Source organism: Papio anubis, chromosome 9 (assembly GCF_008728515.1).
Source record: "Papio anubis isolate 15944 chromosome 9, Panubis1.0, whole genome shotgun sequence".
Classification (NCBI taxonomy): domain Eukaryota; kingdom Metazoa; phylum Chordata; class Mammalia; order Primates; family Cercopithecidae; genus Papio; species Papio anubis.
Window position 1 is genome coordinate 126677134 of NC_044984.1, and position 15878 is coordinate 126693011.

The window sequence follows — 15878 nt, forward strand, 5'->3', positions numbered from 1 at the left end:
GATATACATACAAAGACACATGCACGCATGAACAGAGATATGAACACACACACAGACACACATAGACACATGCAGATACACACATGCACAGACACATGCACACACATGAGCACACACAGACAATGCACACTGACACGCAGGCACATGCACACACAGATATACACACAGACACATGCACATGCATGTGCGCTGACAAATGGACGTGCACATATGCAGATACATGGGCACGCAGAGGCAAATGCATGCACGCCCATGCGCGCGCGCACACACACACACACACAGAGCCAAGAGCTGTGAAGCCCCTTGTCCTACTCATCTCTGTGTGGAGAGCCAAGGACAGGTGCTTAATAAATGCTCCATCATTTATTCACTCATCCCACACACATTTACTGAGCACCACTCCGTGTCCGGTCTCTGGGAACACAGGGGTGAACCCTGCCTTTGGGTGAAACTCCTGTCTCTTGGGTGCTCGAATTCTGCGCCTGGAAGCTGGGCCCCTGCGCTGCGTGGCTTGGCTGACATCTCCCGTGGATTCCAGGTTCTCCTCCACAAAACGCCAGCGTGGGGCCAGATCAGAGCCTGGGCTGGGGGTGGGGGCCGCCGGGGTTTGCGGCCTCGCCTCTTACCTGCGAGCCTGGCTCAGGGACGGGGCCTTCTCCCCTGCTGGTGGCTTCGGGGTCCCCTGCTGCATCCCAAGCCCCACCCCCCACACCCGCCCCGGGACTCAGCTTCCCCAGTCCTCAGCCCTGGACGGGGGAGAGGGAGGGAGGCCGGGAGCTGGGCTTGGGGAGGGGTGGGCAGGAGACCACCAGAGCGGCCCTGCCCCGGGTCCTGCCCCGGCCGCCCCCTCCCCCATTCACGCCGGCGACACCGCCCTGGCCGGGCATCCCCGGGGGCCCCGCTGCCCTCGGGTCAAGCTTGGGGTCGATTCGGACCGCGCTGGCCATTGGGAGCCGCGGGCGTCTGGCGGGTCCTGGGGAGGGAGGGTCCGCGCCCGCCCCGCCCCCCGCGCCCGTGCCCTTGGCCCAGGCTCTGCGCGCTGCCCCCGGACCTGCTGCGCTGGGGTCCCCGGGGGGCGCGGTGGGGGGGCGGGGCGGGCGCGCGGGGCGGTCCCGGGGGCGGCCTTGCGGGGCGGGGGAGGCGGGGCGGGGCGGTCCCGGGGCCGCGGATGCAGATGAGCTGAGCTGAGGCCGCGTCACTCTGCACCGGCGCGGTGGCTGCGGGGCGGGCAGGACAGGAGCCGGCACCGACACCGAGCGCCGCCCGCCCGCACCTCCCCCGCCGCCCCCGGCGCCCCCGGCCCCCCTCGCCGCTCCCCGGGGCGGGGCCGCGCCCTCTGAGTGGGGGATGCCGGCCGCGCCCCGCGCCCCCAGCCCCGGGCAGCCCCCTGCGCTCTGGGGCACCCCTGGCGGCCGTGGCCGGGCGCGCTGAGCTGGTGCTGAAGGGACAGCTCCCGGCCGAGCCCGCAGCCCCGGGCGGCTCGTGGTCCCCGAAGCCGAAGCGAAGCGCAGGCCCGGGCGGGGATGCTGGGGATGCCCCGCGAGTGAGGCCCCCGCTGCAGCCGCGTTCATGGCGGTGGCCAGGAAGATCCGAACTTTGCTGACGGTGAACATCCTGGTGTTCGTGGGCATCGTCCTGTTCTCCGTGTACTGCCGCCTGCAGGGCCGCTCCCAGGAGCTCGTGCGCATCGTGAGCGGCGACCGCCGGGTGCGCAGCCGACACGCCAAGGTGGGCGCGCTGGGGGACCGCGAGGCCATCCTGCAGCGCCTGGACCACCTGGAGGAGGTGGTCTACAACCAGCTCAACGGTGAGCGGGGGCGCCAGGGGGCAGGGGAAGCCCTGCTGGGTACAGCGGCCACCCCGGGCGCGATGGGTCAGGCCGGACTCGGGTGGGCGCCCCTCTGCGCCCCTGTGGGAGGGAATATGCAGGAGAGAGGAAAGGGAAGGGCCGCGGAGGCCCCTCTAGCAGCAGGCAGCAACCTGGGTCCCCCCCGCCCTGCCCCACGGCACCCACCCCTCCAGGGGAGACTTGAGGAGTCCCCCTGCCCCCACAATGACTCCAAACTTACTCCCCAGGGGAACTTCTGCAGGGGCTCTAGGAGCAGGCAGTGCCCCAGGTCCAGGAGTGTGGGGTGGGGGGCAGGCTTGGTGCTCCAGGAGTGGGGGGCTTCAGGTTTAGGCGGGGGCGTCAGGTTTAGGCTGCGGCCGACCCCTCCACTCTTGAAGGTGGGGAAAGAGGAGGGTGGGGACGCCACCCCTGGGAGGCTGCTGGTGCCGTATCCTTTGCCCCTGAGGTTCGAAGGCACCAAATGCTTCAACCACTGTGCTAGGCAGCCCCTGTCCTGGGGGTGCCCAAGGCCTCATTAGAAAGTTGTTATGGGAGAAGCATGAGGCTGAGACCTGAGACTCGTGGGAGGATGGAGTTGAGGATCAAGCAGGGCTTGGCAGGACTCATTACCCAGGGAGACGCAGGTTGTGGCACCTGGGAGCCCCAGAGTCCATGAAAGCATCCAGCTCCTGGTGGGTCTATTTCATCACGAGTGGACGTAGGTCAGCCCGAGAGGCAGCACCGGAGTCATCACAGGTCAGGGCCAGCGGCCACAGCTGCTGAGAGCAAGCACTTTTCCACTCGCTCTACCCTCCTGGAGCAGGACCGGAGGAGCAGCTGCCCCCAAGGCCGCGCTGCATCGGGGTGCCAGGCAGGAGGGGAAAGTTTGCATGTGCCCACATCACTACCCGACGTGGCTTTCCGTTCCCTGTCGATGATTCAGGTTTCTGCATTGGCAGCCCCAGCAAACCTCCTCCAGAAAGCATCCGTAACAGGCTGGTAGTGGGAGGTGACGGGAGCTGGGGTTACGCGGGCAAGCACGGGCTCCGGATGTGCCTGCTGTGTGTGGGGGCGAAGACACAGGGGTGGTCTTGCGTTTCCTTCAGGAGCCGCACCCTCTCTTGAGGGCAAGCTGCAGACAGGCCGTGGGGTGGGAGGGAAGGTGAGTCCCCATGACGAGGGGTCGTCCCAGCTTTGTCTGGCTCAGAGCAGCCCGACTTCCTGAGCACCATCACCCACAGAATCCCTGAGTTTCTCGCAGAGCTGTGCTTGGTGAGCTCTGTGGCTTCTCTGATCTTTCTGACTCAGCTGGAGCCACGAGGGGAGAAAAGTAGTTCAAGCAGCCGCCTGGCCGCCCGGCAGTGCGATTCGTCTGCCGGAAGGCGGCGTGCCTGGCAATGGCACATGGCTCTATTGAAGCGTGCTTGCCACGGTGTTATGGTCTGTTTTATGGGGAGAGTCGGAGGATTACATAAAAACATTGGCAGCACGCTGAGGTTGTGTAACACCACGAGGGCAGCTCGGCCCTGTGAGTCGTATTCCCTGCCTCACCCTTCAAGGTGAGAATCGGCCGGGATTCTTGGTGGTGGAAAAAGCCAGGACCCATGATCTGCTTTGCTGACATTAGCGGGAGATCAGGAAGCATTCCAGGAAAGTGTGTCTCCCCCTGCCCCAGCCCGCCACCCCCAGTACCTTCTCCCGTCCCCCCTCCTCTGGTCCTCTTTCCCTCCCTTCTTCCTCTTTGCTTCCCTCCCCCTTCCTCCTTTCTTGCTTTTAAAATCATTTCTCCTTCTTTCCTTCATCCCAGCTTCCTCCCTTGTCAGCCTGCCTCTGAACTGCCCCCACCATCTGTCTGCTCTGTCTGCCGTCCACCTTTTGATGAGGCCGAGTTCCATCCCCCTCTGTGATGAGGCTGTGCCGCGTTCCTCTCTGTGACCAGTGGGCCTGGCACAGTGTCTAACCCAAGAGTCAGTCAATCTTGGCCCCAGGAAATGGTGGGAGACACCAAATTACTCTCACCCCTGGTGGGGCCCTAGGGGGAGGGCAATGCAGTAGAGGCTTGACGTTTGTCCCCACGAGGCCGTTCGAAACAGCATTACCCGCTCCGATGCTGGCACAGGCCGTCGGTGTTCAGGGTGTGGAAGGAGGGCTCCCTGGAGGAGGCAGCCTGCTTCCATCACAGCCTGTTCCAGAATGTGATATCCCAGGATGCAAGACTGATTCCTGGGAGCTCCCACTCGATACTAATCCGTCTGAGTTCAGAAAGGAGAGGGGGAAATCCAAAACAAGATGGATTGATCACTTTTCCCTGCCTTGATTGCTTCCTGGAATTCCTCCGCTGGCTGGGAGGGGCCTGGTGGAAGGAAGTCCACGTCTTCCTCGGAGTGGAGGAGCAGGAGGGCCGTCGGGATGGGGAGGGGCCTGGAATCTGAAGTTCTCCCCGCACCCTGCCTCCGCAGGCCCAGTGGCCTTTCTTTGGGATGTCCATTGACCTTGGCAAAGAAGTCCTAAGAAATGTGCGCAGTGTCAAATTCATGAGGCCCCGGAGGGATGCTGGTTAAGGAAGCTCTGTGTGGTCACTCCTCTGTGTACGTCAGGGTTTGCTTCTAAATTCAGCGCTCAAGGCAAGGAAAAAATGTTTATACACAAAAACTATCCTTCTGAATATTTTCAATTGCACATAAATGACAGCATCCATGGTTTTGTACACGCAGCAGACACAGGAAGTCTCATAAACACTAAATTTCAGAGCCTCTAAACTCAAGGAAAAGAACGGGAGGAACGGTCTCTGTTCAGTTGTCTGGGTATTCAAACCCATCTGCCTTTAAGAAAATTTTCAAGCCCCTTGGGTTGGGAAGGGGAGAGGGAGACAAAGAGCCCCCACTTTCTCTAGGCGTTTGCAGGGCCCACCCTGTGTCCATGCGAGGCCTGGGCAGCGCTAAGTCACGCTGGGCTGTTTGTTGCTGTGGGCGTGGAGGGGGTGAAGGTCACCACCAGGGAGCAGGGCTGCCCACGTCGCGGCGGCTGGACTCACTCTGCTGGGAGAGGAGAATTGCCCCCGCCTGGCGCGGTTCCGGCCCTCCTGCCCCTCAGGAAGAAAGGCTCTGAACGGAGGATGGAGCCGGGGATGGCGATGGGAAGTTTTCCTTTTGTTGGTTGGTTGTGAGGGAGGTCGTTTCTAAACTTCAGAGCACACACGTGTGAATTCCGTCTAACTGACCTGCCCCAGCCCAGGTCACAGGGCAGGCTCAGGTCTGAGAGGTCTGGGCCTGAGCAGCAGGAAAGCTGGGAGGCTGGGACAGGGTGGACCACAGGGCCCAGAGAGGTCCGGCGAGGTGGCACTGGCTTCAGAGGGAGCTAGGCTTCTGTAGTTACTAAAAGTTTAAACTGAAAAAACAGAAGGCCCCACTGTGGCCAGGTGGTTGCTGGCCAGAGAAGGTTGGGGTGTGGCGCGCGCTCATTGCACACTTGTCCTGCCCACGCCCCCCTCTCCGGGAACACGGACTCAGGCTCCCTCCAGTCTCAGGAATCCCACGTGCCTCATGCATCCCCCCATGACTGTGTGACACCTCGCTCGTGTCCACTGAGGGCGAGGCCGTGTCTGTCTGGTCCCGGCTCTGACGCCCAAGGCCTCTGGCGGTACCACAAACACAGCACTCCATGAATATCTGTCCAGTGAGCAAGCGAGGGGGTTTTTCTCCAAGCAATTCATTGTTTTGTTTAAATCAACTTAAGAGACACTTGTGTGTCTCCAGTGCACCTGTGAGTAGAAGGTGATTGAGTGTCATGGGAACAGCCTGGAGACTCCAGCAGGCGCCGCCCCACCGAGGCCCGCCCTGTCCTCAAGGGAAGAAGCTGCCCCACCAAGGCCTGCCCTGTGCCCGAGGGAGGCCTGAGCCAGGGCCACATGAGTACGATGCCAGAAGAACTCGGGAGAGCAAGGCCTGAAGAGGGGTGGCGTCTCACGGAGCTGTGCCCGTGCATGGCCCACAGCCATGTCTGCAAGCTGGGCCCACTGGGACACAGCCCCTGCTTTGGGAAGCCCCAGAGTGTGTGCAGAGCAGCAGCCGAGGGGACGTTCCTGTGGGGCTGGAGGACATGGGGAAGGGGTGGTCAGGTTGCCAAGGGGCGTATCTCCCCAGGCTGCCTTCGCCACAGTGGGGGCCCAGAACTCTAATTCAGACGCAAAACACTGCCAGGTGTCCCGGCACCATGAGTGACTACCAGTGAAGACCTGGCTGAACCAGAGTGTAGAGGCCGGGGAGGTGAGAAAGGGGAGGTGGGGGGAGAATGCCAGGCCACCCAACGCTTGCCTTGCACCCGGCTGCAGAGGGGCGGCAGGCTAGATGGGAGGGTGTCTCCCCGACAAGAGCAGGGGCGATGGCATCTGCTTCAGCGGCAGGCAGACCGCACGGCTGAGCGCGTGAACTTGGGGAGCCAGTCCAAAGACGCCGTGCTGTCAAAGTGACAGGCAGTCGGCCCACACTGCCCTTGTCCCGTCCACAGCCGCTGGTCCGGGGTCTCGGATGAGGCACGGGCACATCAGCTGCACGAGGACAGCGTCTCTTGCGTGCCCGGCACAAAGCACGTGCCCGTCAGTCCTGTGTGATGAGTGAAGGCCAGGCAGGGGCTCGCAGACAGTGCCGTCGGAGCTGCGTGGGGTGGTGCAGAAGGCGCGGTCGGAGGCACACAGGGTCGGGTCCCAGCAGTGCCTGGCTGCCGCCCGGCGAGCGTCTTGGCGTGTCCTGCGGCCCCCGCTCTGCCGGCTCCGGCACACCCTCCCTCGAGAGCTCTGGAGGGTGTCAGGTGTGGGTTTCTAAAAAGGGCTTTCCAAGCGTCTGCTCTGCGTAAGCATTTCCATTTTGGAAATGCTTTGAGAAATTCACCTTGCGAGGAAATGCGGTTTCCAGCAGAAAGCTTTTCCTATTCACTCGTGAGTTTTATTTCCCAAATGACTCCTGCTGGTTCCAGGCGGCCTTTCCAGCTTGAGTTCATCGTCTCTACCCTCCCCCGAATTCCCTCCGTGTGTCACAACATCCCACGTTGCTGATCCAAACGGCCGGAGTGGCCGTGGCTGGGAAGACAGCTGCAGTGCCCTGGAGGCTTGAGTCGCGGCCCCAGCAGGTCTCGCTTCAAAATGGCAGCAGCATTGACGTGGTGACCGTTTTTCCGCCTGGATCATTAACCTCCAGGCCCCGGCGGAGTTTCACAGCTTCCCCATGATTGCGGATTTACTACAAAAAGTGAAAAAATAGTTACTAGGCACGGCCAGAGCCCCCGCTCTGTCTCCGATGACGAGGCTGGTTCGTGGCTACAGGATGGGAATTGCCTCTCCTGTTTCCCGACGTCGGCTGGGCCTCCTGACACTAGGAGGAGTCTGGCATTTCCCGGCTGAGGAGATGAACACATTTTGGTTGTGCGTTCTCTTCCTCGCGTGCGTTCGCACACAGCCGTCCTCCCCACAGCTGCCCCCGGATTTGTTGGGGATTTTGACCCCATGTGACCATAGATGGGTCAGAGCCACTCAGCCTGCTCCCTTGACCCGGAGGCTGGGCTCTCTGCAGACCTGCACCTTTGAGTCTTGGGGGAGATGAGTTCCTAAACACTTGTCAGCCACTTCCCTCGGGGCGGAGCAGACCTGCGTGGGGCCCTCTGTCTGCAAACGCAGCAGCCCAAGCTTCTAGGAACGACCCAGGCAGGCGGTGATCCCCGCGTCGGCGTGTGCTGGGCTGAGTGTTTGCATTTACGATTCAGCTCAGCAACCTGCGTATTTCAGAGTCTTGGAACTATTTTCTGAAAGGACAGTTTATCCTTCATTGGCTGGAAACTTGACAAAAATAAGTCTGTAAATTTCCATGTCAGATATCCCACTGAGGACAAGCGGGCAGGACGGGATCCGTGTCTTCAGACCCGTGTGGTCAGTGGCCCGTTCTCTCTTGATCAAGCACAGATGCCTGTGAAGGAACAAGGAGGTGGAGAAGCCGGGAGGCGCTGGAGGAGGGGGCAAGGCTGACGCATGGCTCTCACGCCCTAGGAGATGCCCTGTGGCCTGGGCTTCCCCTTACGGGATGGTGAGGAGAATGATGGCTGCCCCGCCACTCAGCGAGGGGACTGGTGTCAGCCTAAGTCTCACAGTCCGCCCTCTGGTTGCCAGTCACAGAAAGGAGAAACTCATTTTTTTTTTTTTTTTTTTTATTTTTATTTTTTTTTTTTTTTGAGACGGAGTCTCGCTGTGCTCCCAGGCTGGAATGCAGTGGCCTGATCTCGGCTCACTGCAAGCTCCGCCTCCCAGGTTCACGCCATTCTCCCGCCTCAGCCTCCCAAGTAGCTGAGACTACAGGCGCCCGCCACCACGCCCGGCTACTTTTTTGTATTTTTAGTAGAGACGGGGTTTCACCATGTTAGCCAGGATAGTCTCGATCTCCTGACCTCGTGATCCACCCGCCTCGGCCTCCCAAAGTGCTGGGATTACAGGCTTGAGCCACCGCGCCCGGCCAGGAGAAACTCATATTCCAGTCATTGAAAAGGTGCCAAGGGTTGCATCATCTTGTAGCATGGAAGCGGCTTGGCCCTGGGCTCTGCACCCCGTCTCCTGGGCTCATGATGCCCTCCCAGAAGGCCGCCCAGGACTGCTCCCGCCTCCATCCTCGCAGAGCCTACAAACCCCGCTCCCATGCCTAGGGACGCCCATGGTGCTGCCTGAGTTCTGGAAGTAGGAGGGGGCAAACTGTGAAGGGGTGACAGGAGCTGGGGTCGGGGAGATGCCCCCATTTCCTGTGCAGACACTCACCCCTCCCGGAGCCTTCGGTGGGACGACTGAGCCACGGACGGGGGTCCCGGGTCCTTGCTGTGCTCGAACTGGCATTTGTGGGCCCGGCCCCTCCAACCCGAAGGCCTGTGTCTGTGGGCAGTGGCACCACCTCGTGCGCCGCACGTCTGTTCCTTCCCGGCAAAGCCGTGGACACCTGCTGCGTTCGCGCACTGTGCTGAGGACCTGGGCCTGAGCAGAGATGTCCCCACCTCAGGGGCTGACATCCTAGGGAGGAAGACAGGGAGTGAGCGCGCTGCATCGTCCAGATGGTCTCAGACAGAGCCAAATGTATGAGGAGGCCTGAGTGATGTGGATGAATGGGTACCTGGGTGGGGGGGGGATGGTTAAATGGGGCCTGCCCGGAAGCTCACGTCCACCTGGAACCTCGGAAAGTGGCTTATTTAGAAACAGGGTCTTTGCAGAGGTGATTAGTTAAGATGCCCTCGGCCAGGACTGGGGATTCGGTGGGCCCCAAATCCAATGACTGTGGTCCTTATAAGACGAGGAGAGACCGTGGGGGGTTGGAGGGGAGGAGGCCCCGTGGGGGCAGAGGCGGGGACTGGAGTGGTGTGGCCACAGCCAGGGGCCCTGGCAGAGGCAGGATGTGTCTTACCCACGGCCTTCAGAGGGAGTGTGGCCCTGCGCGCCTGACATCCGACTCCCGGCCTCCTGTGTGAGGAGACAGGTCTGTGAGGGGACAGCTGTGTGGGGTCCCGTGTGAGGGGACAGGTATGTGGGGTGGAGCCTCCCTGTTTGGTGCCACTGCAGTGACCTGGAACACACACAGCTGGTGGGGAGGGAGCCACTCTCTGAATTGTGAATGAGGAGAAGGAGCTGCCAGGAGAGAATCGGGGGGAAGCGCCGGGTGTCGGTGGCAGGTGCAGAGGCCCCAGTGGGCCCTGGGGTCAGGGTGGTCGGGGCGAAGTGAGTGAGGGAGATAATGAGGTACCGGGGCAGGCCTCGGTCTCCTGGACAGCCCATAGGCCTCGGAAGGAGGCTGGCTGCCTTCCTAGGCTCTGGGCCGTGCCAGAAGGTTCTTGACGAGGGATGTGACGCTGTGGGTGCCCGTTTCCCGGGGGCACTGAGGTCTCATCTCTGGTGGTGCCTGTCTCCCGGCTGCTTGAAGCACATTTTCAGTTTCACTTGGATCTGCCAGGACCCAGATGAGACGGGCGACTCATCAGCAGACGGGAAACCAAGGTCTCCAGAGCAGCTGGTGTACCATGGCCTTGATTCCGGACTGACGGGGGCCTCGATTCCGGACCGACGGGGGCCTCGATCCTGCACTGACGGGGGCCTCGATCCCGCACTGACAGGGGCCTTGACAGGGGCCTCGATCCCGCACCGATGGGGGCCTCAGTCAGGGCTGACACAGGCCGGGCAGTTCTTCCTGGTGGGGCTGCCCCGTGGTGGGTCATGGACGTTGAGCAGCATTTGGCTCCACCCACTGCCAGGCACCCTCCTCCCCACTGGGACGCCAGGAGGCCTCTGGAGCAAGAGCCCACCCTGGGCACCTGCCTCGCTGACTATGGCGTCGACTGCCTGGGTTCAAACCCAGCTCTTCCCTCCTCAGCTGCACGACTGTGGGCCGGTCACACGCCCCCTGCACCTCAGTTTCCCTGTCTGTAAAAGGGGGGTGCCCAGAGCAACAGCCTTGGGGGGGCCTGTGGGCACTGAAGGAGGCACCCAGCACAGCAGAAGGACCGCCCGCTGGCGCCGCCCACCTCCCCTCTGCCTCTGAGATGAGGTGGGCTGCTGCTTCTCCACCCCGAGCGTGCCTGGTAGGGGCGGAGGCCTTGAGCTGGCCCAGGGACATGGAGTTGGAGAGAATCAGATCACGCTGCGGGAGCTTCCCTCCACCCTCCTCCACCCTTTCCCACGGCACCAGGACCTGCCTCTTGGCCTCTGACCTGGGCAACCTCTCTCTTCGTCGGAGAGGGGCCTTTCCCGGGCACACGGGCTTTCTAACAGGCACACCTGGCCAGACTCTCAATGCAACATCCTGTTTCCATTCTGTTTACTGATATTTACTAGTAAAACGATACATGTTTTCTATTTTTGGTGCCAACTCATCACTTATTTAAGAAACGAATTAATTGAACTTAAAAGATGGGTCGATTTAAAAGAAACTGTTAAGTAATATGAACTCAAGCTTCTGCAGAGACGACAGATTCCCCAGGAATCCGGAAAGATCTGAGGTGGGGGCGTCTGCGCTGCGTGGCCCTCGAGGGCTCTGGGCCGTGTCTGCTGCACCCGTGTGCTCGAGGCTGAATCAGAACCCAGGAAGCGAGCTCCCAGCTCTGCAGGCTGCACTCTCCCCGGGGCGTTCTGTGCCTCTCAGCCTGAGTTTAAACAACAGCAACAAATAAAAACAAAACAAGCGCGTGTGGATGTGCTGCGGGGAGGCTCCTGGGCTTGGCAGCCGGCCCTGGCACGTTGTACCCACGCGGACTTGGGGACGTCGCTGCAGGAGCTGTTTCTGCGGGAGCAGCTTGAGGCTCGCCAGCTCTGTTAGCAGCTGAGATCTTTGATTTTCAGCTACAGAAAACTCAAGTCTAACAGAGTGAACACTAACGGGACCCAGCGGCCCAGTGGTTCTGGTGGAGGGTGAGGCGTGACCCAGTGGCGGGGGCTGCTTGCCGCCCCTTTTCCTTAGGAGCACCTGCCTCGTATCCCTGCCTGCATGGTGGGGTCCCTGCCCTCCGGACCTCAGGACGCTGAGAGTGGAGAAGACACGGGCTCCACAGGAAATCCGGCTGCCCTTAGAAGGACGCGGGAGGCTGGGCTCCCAGGCCTGAGGAATGCCTTCTGTCTACGTGGGGCTGCGGGAGGAGCACCCGAGGGACCCGAGGTGACCTGTGGACGTGTGTGGTGCCGGGCACAGCTGTGTGTGTGGCGGAGTGGGGTGTTGACCTGCACCAGACGGAAAGGCTTGATGAAAAGCAAACTCGGCTGGTGCGTGGGTCAGGGCTCTCCCGAGGAACCGAGCCAGTGGAGAGAGAGAGACCTGAGAGGAGATGCAGAGTGAGGATTGGCCCCACGACTATGCAGGCCAAGAGGCCCCACCGTCTGCCATCTGCACGCTGCAGGCCAGGGAAGCCGGGTGGGGTCCTTTGGCCTGAGTGCAGAGACCTGAGAGCCGGGGTCATGCTGGGGAGAATGGCACAACTTCTACTCCAAAGGCCCGAGACCTGGCAGCTCCGTCCGACGTCCACAGGCAGGAGCAGAGGGAGGTCTCAGCTCACACAGGACATGAAGCTGCCGTCCTCTGCCTTTCTGTTCCAGCCGGGCCTCCGAGGAGGGGCTGCTCCCTGTCCGCACTGGGGAGGACAGACCTTTCTTCCTCAGCCCCTGATTCAGACTCGACTCTCGCACAGACGCACCTGGAAGCAATATTTCCAGCCACCTGGGCATCCAAGGCCCTCTCGGCGGACGCAGAATTCGCCATCACAGTACTTCAACCACGGGGAATGTCCCTCCCGTGCAGGCACGCACGCACGCTGCAGGCTTGGTGGCTCGGTGGCGGCCACGGACACCCAGGTCTGTCTCTGCTCCTCCCTCCCAGTGAGTCGCCGCCGGTGTCCAAAGGACCTGTGCAGCCACCAGGTGTGCATGAGCAGGGCCCTGAGAGGCGGGAGGCCCCGCAGGGACGTTTGGGGACACACAAGCTTCCTGCCTCTCTGTTAGGACTGTGTCGTCTCTGAGCACCTAGCCAGCCACTGGCAGAGGGCGGGAGGAGTGCCCTGTGGGACTGGCCTGGTCATAACTGGCCCCAAGCGTCGGCACCGCCCACATGCCAGGATGCAGGCCCAGCTGGGAGGTCAGTCAGGGTGCACATCCCAGAATCCACCAGGAGGTTTAGGGCGGCCCCGAACCTGCAAGTCACCAGCTCTGCATGATCCTACAGCTGCAGCTGCGACACTGCACCGGGATTCAAGCGTGGATGCCACCTGTGAGGCCCTGAGGCCCTGTGCTGATGGGATGGCAGATTCGTGTCCCTGGTGGCCTGAGGCCCCTGCATTGGAGGCTGGACCGAAAGCTGGGGCACGAAGGGCAGGTGCTCTTCGAGCCCCACCTCTGGCCCTGAGGAGAGGCAGCCATGTGGGTTCCCCGAGCACCCACCTTGTCTCTTGTTCTGGGTCAGGCCTGCCCAGAACCCGCCCAGCCCCATGAGCCATCCAGCACTCTTGGTCAGCATCCTGCCACCCACGCTTGCCTGGCCAGAGGGGCTGTGCTCAGGCCCTTGGCTGTCCGCATTTTATTTTTATTTTTTAAACTTTTTTGAGGCAGGATTTCACCCCCACCACCTAGGGTCAAGCAATTCTCCTGCCTCAGCATCCCAAGTAGCTGGGATTACAGGCACACCCCACCACACCCAGCTAATTTTTTATTTTTTGATAGAGACGGGGTTTCACCATGTTGCCCAGGCTGGTCTTGAACTCCTGAACTCAAGTGATCCACCCGCCTCAGCCTCCCAAAGTGCAGGGATTACAGGCGTGAGCCAACGTGCCCATCGGTGTTTTATTTTAAGTAAATAAGCCAAGTGCAATTGCTCTTTGAAACACCATCCTGGACCCTGGTGGAACGCCAGAGAAATAATGAGATCTAGAGGTGCCAGGTCGACCATGGATCTTCCTGTGGCTCCCAGCAGCCCCCGTGCAGCCCCACCGACACCCCTCCTGCTTCTTTCCCTGCCCTGGTTGGGAGGGACAAGGCTGGGCCCCGGGGCTGGAGGGGCCCGAAGGTGGGGCCAGCTGGGGAGGGCTGAGCGCAGCCTCTACTGGGCAAGGGGGAGCTGGCCACTGCGTTTTTGAGCTTTTAGGAAGATTTTTAAAAACAAAATCTCAACACAGGCTTACCAAAATTATGATGTATTTACATGTTCATGGATAACAAATTAATGCTTTTAACAGGCTCACTGGAGTGTGATCCAATTGTGCTGTTCACAGATGATCCTGGAATTCATAAAACCCGCAGGTCTCCGCAGTGAGGTGGCCCAGGATGATCCTGGAATTAATCAAAACCACAGGTGGCTGGGCTCAGTGGCTCAAGCCTGTAATCCCAGCACTTTGGGAGGCTGAGATGGGCGGATCACGAGGTCAGGAGATGGAGACCATTCTGGCAAACCTGGTGAAACTCCGTCTCTACTAAAAAATACCAAAAAAAAAAACCAACAAAAAAAACTAGCCAGGCGAGGTGGCGGTGCCTGTAGTCCCAGCTACTCGGGAAGCTGAGGCAGGGGAATGGCGTAAACCCAGGAGGCGGAGCTTGCAGTGAGCTGAGATCCGGCCACTGCACTCCAACCTGGGCGACACAGCGAGACTCCGTCTCAAAAAAAATAAAAACCACAGGTCTCCACGGTGAGGTGGCCCCGGAGAGGAGCTGACCCCATGCTAGGGAGCCAGTGTGGACGGAAGAGTGGCAAGTCCAAGTCCTGGGTCTGGGCACCCACTGTGAGGACATGAGTGGAAGGAGCAGGAGAGAGAGTATGGCCTGGGGGTGGTGGGAGCGGCACAAGGGTCCTGTCTCCCAAGTTGGGTAAGCTGACCCTGCCAGCTGCTTCTGTGGGGTGTGGGATGGGGGCTGTGTTCTGTGGGGTGTGGATGAGGCCGTGCTCTGTGGGGTGGCTGTGTTTGTGGGGTGGATGAAGCGCAACCAGGGCGTGGAACGTATCGTGGCCCAGCGTGGACGTGGTCGCGTCCGGCGTGGATCGGCCTGCATCCAGGGCGGGACGATACCGTGTCCAGGCGCACGATACCGCATCCGTGGGCGCAGGGCGCACTGCAAAATCCGTGGGGCGCAGGATCGATAACGCGTCCGTGGATCGCATCGCGTCCAGGGGCGTGGTGATCGATATCGGTCCAGGGCAATGATCGGGGCACCGCGGTCCGCGCCGGATCGCAATCGCGTCCGGTGGGCGCAGGATCGCATCGCGTCCAGGGGGCGTGCGGATCGATACCAATGTCCCCGTGGCGCAGGGCATAATGTATCCAGGCGTGACCGTAATCAGCCCAGGCGAGGCGCATACTGCGGCCCAGGGGCGAGGATTCCACCGCACAGTGGGGTGCGGATCGATACCCGTCCATGGGGTGCAGGATGTGGCCAGGCCTGGTGGGGTGTGCAGGGGCGGCGGCCGTGCTCTGTGGGGTGTAGGATGAGGCTGTGGGGTGGTGCATGAGGCCGTGCTCTGGGTGTGGTGGATGAGGCTGTGCCCTGTGGGGTGTGGTGGATGAGGCTGTGCCTAGGGTGGATGAGGCTGTGCTCTGTGGGGCGTGGATGAGGCCGTGCTCTGTGGGGTGCAGGATGTGGGCTGGGCTGTGCAGCATTCCTGGCCTCCCTCACTAATTAGATGTGCTGGGGCTGCCCCTGGCTCCCTCCCCAGTGTGGAGAGTGCAGCCAACCTGCCCAGGTCTCGGGCTTAAATGTCCCTGACAACTGAGTGTCGAGTGCTCACGGGGAGGTGAGGCTGGGTGGCTGCAGAGGGAGTGGGCTGGGGTGGGCGTTCCTGCCGGATGTGAAAGGGTGGCCGAGGGACCACACAGAGCATGGGGGGATTTGCTGAAGTGGCGGAAAGAGAGCAGGGACACGGCCTGGCAGGAAGAGGGACGAGGCCCCGGGAGGTCCCAGCAGCACCTCGATGGCCGTTCCCTGCGCACAGGCGGAAGCGCGAGCGCTCCTGGATTCTCTGTTTCCCAGGAAGGAAGGAAGCAAGGTCACCTGAGGCTGAGAACTGCAAATTCCTTTTCTTTCTTTTTCCTTTTTTAGTGAAGCTGTAGCACTAAATAGATTTTTAAGGGAAGTATATGCTCAGTTATAGGGAATCTGTTTCCTCCCAGAATAGGGGCGTAAAAATGCGTCGTGAAATGGGGACGTGGGGTCAGGCTGGGGAAGAACCCGCAGGCTGTGTGGTGGAGAATCACGGCCGTGTCTGCCAGGCAGGGAGCCCCCTTTGATCCAGCTCCACGCCGCTGCTGGAGAGCTGACCCTGGACGGGGTGCTGGGGCCTGTAGCGTTGCCTCCCAGCCCGCTGGCCGGCTCCTGCCTCTGCCTGCCTCTTCGAGTGAGAGAGGCTGATGAGGAAACGATGGAACCCGAGACCTGCAGGTGTGAGGTGGGGGGCGGGCCGTTTCAGGGGCTGCCTGCCCGCCGTGCCCTCTCCAGGACCCCGTGTCCCCACCGTCCTCCGCTCTCGAACTTTCTGGAGACTTCTCAGGGCCAGAGACCATCCCCGTCCTCAGG

General features: G+C 61.1%; 1 protein-coding gene across 3 annotated transcripts in view; it reads left to right on the forward strand.

Annotated features, from left to right (window-relative positions):
- The first annotated feature begins 1248 nt into the window (after positions 1 to 1248).
- The window catches only part of LOC101013007 (polypeptide N-acetylgalactosaminyltransferase 9), an 80306-nt gene continuing 65676 nt past the window's right edge, over positions 1249 to 15878 (forward strand). For all 3 annotated transcript variants that reach the window (XM_009182089.4, XM_009182090.4, XM_021923181.2), the window contains exon 1: positions 1249 to 1807. In XM_009182089.4, the coding sequence (XP_009180353.1) occupies positions 1570 to 1807 (238 nt within the window). In that variant the 5' untranslated portion in view covers positions 1249 to 1569. The remainder of the gene's footprint in view (positions 1808 to 15878) is intronic.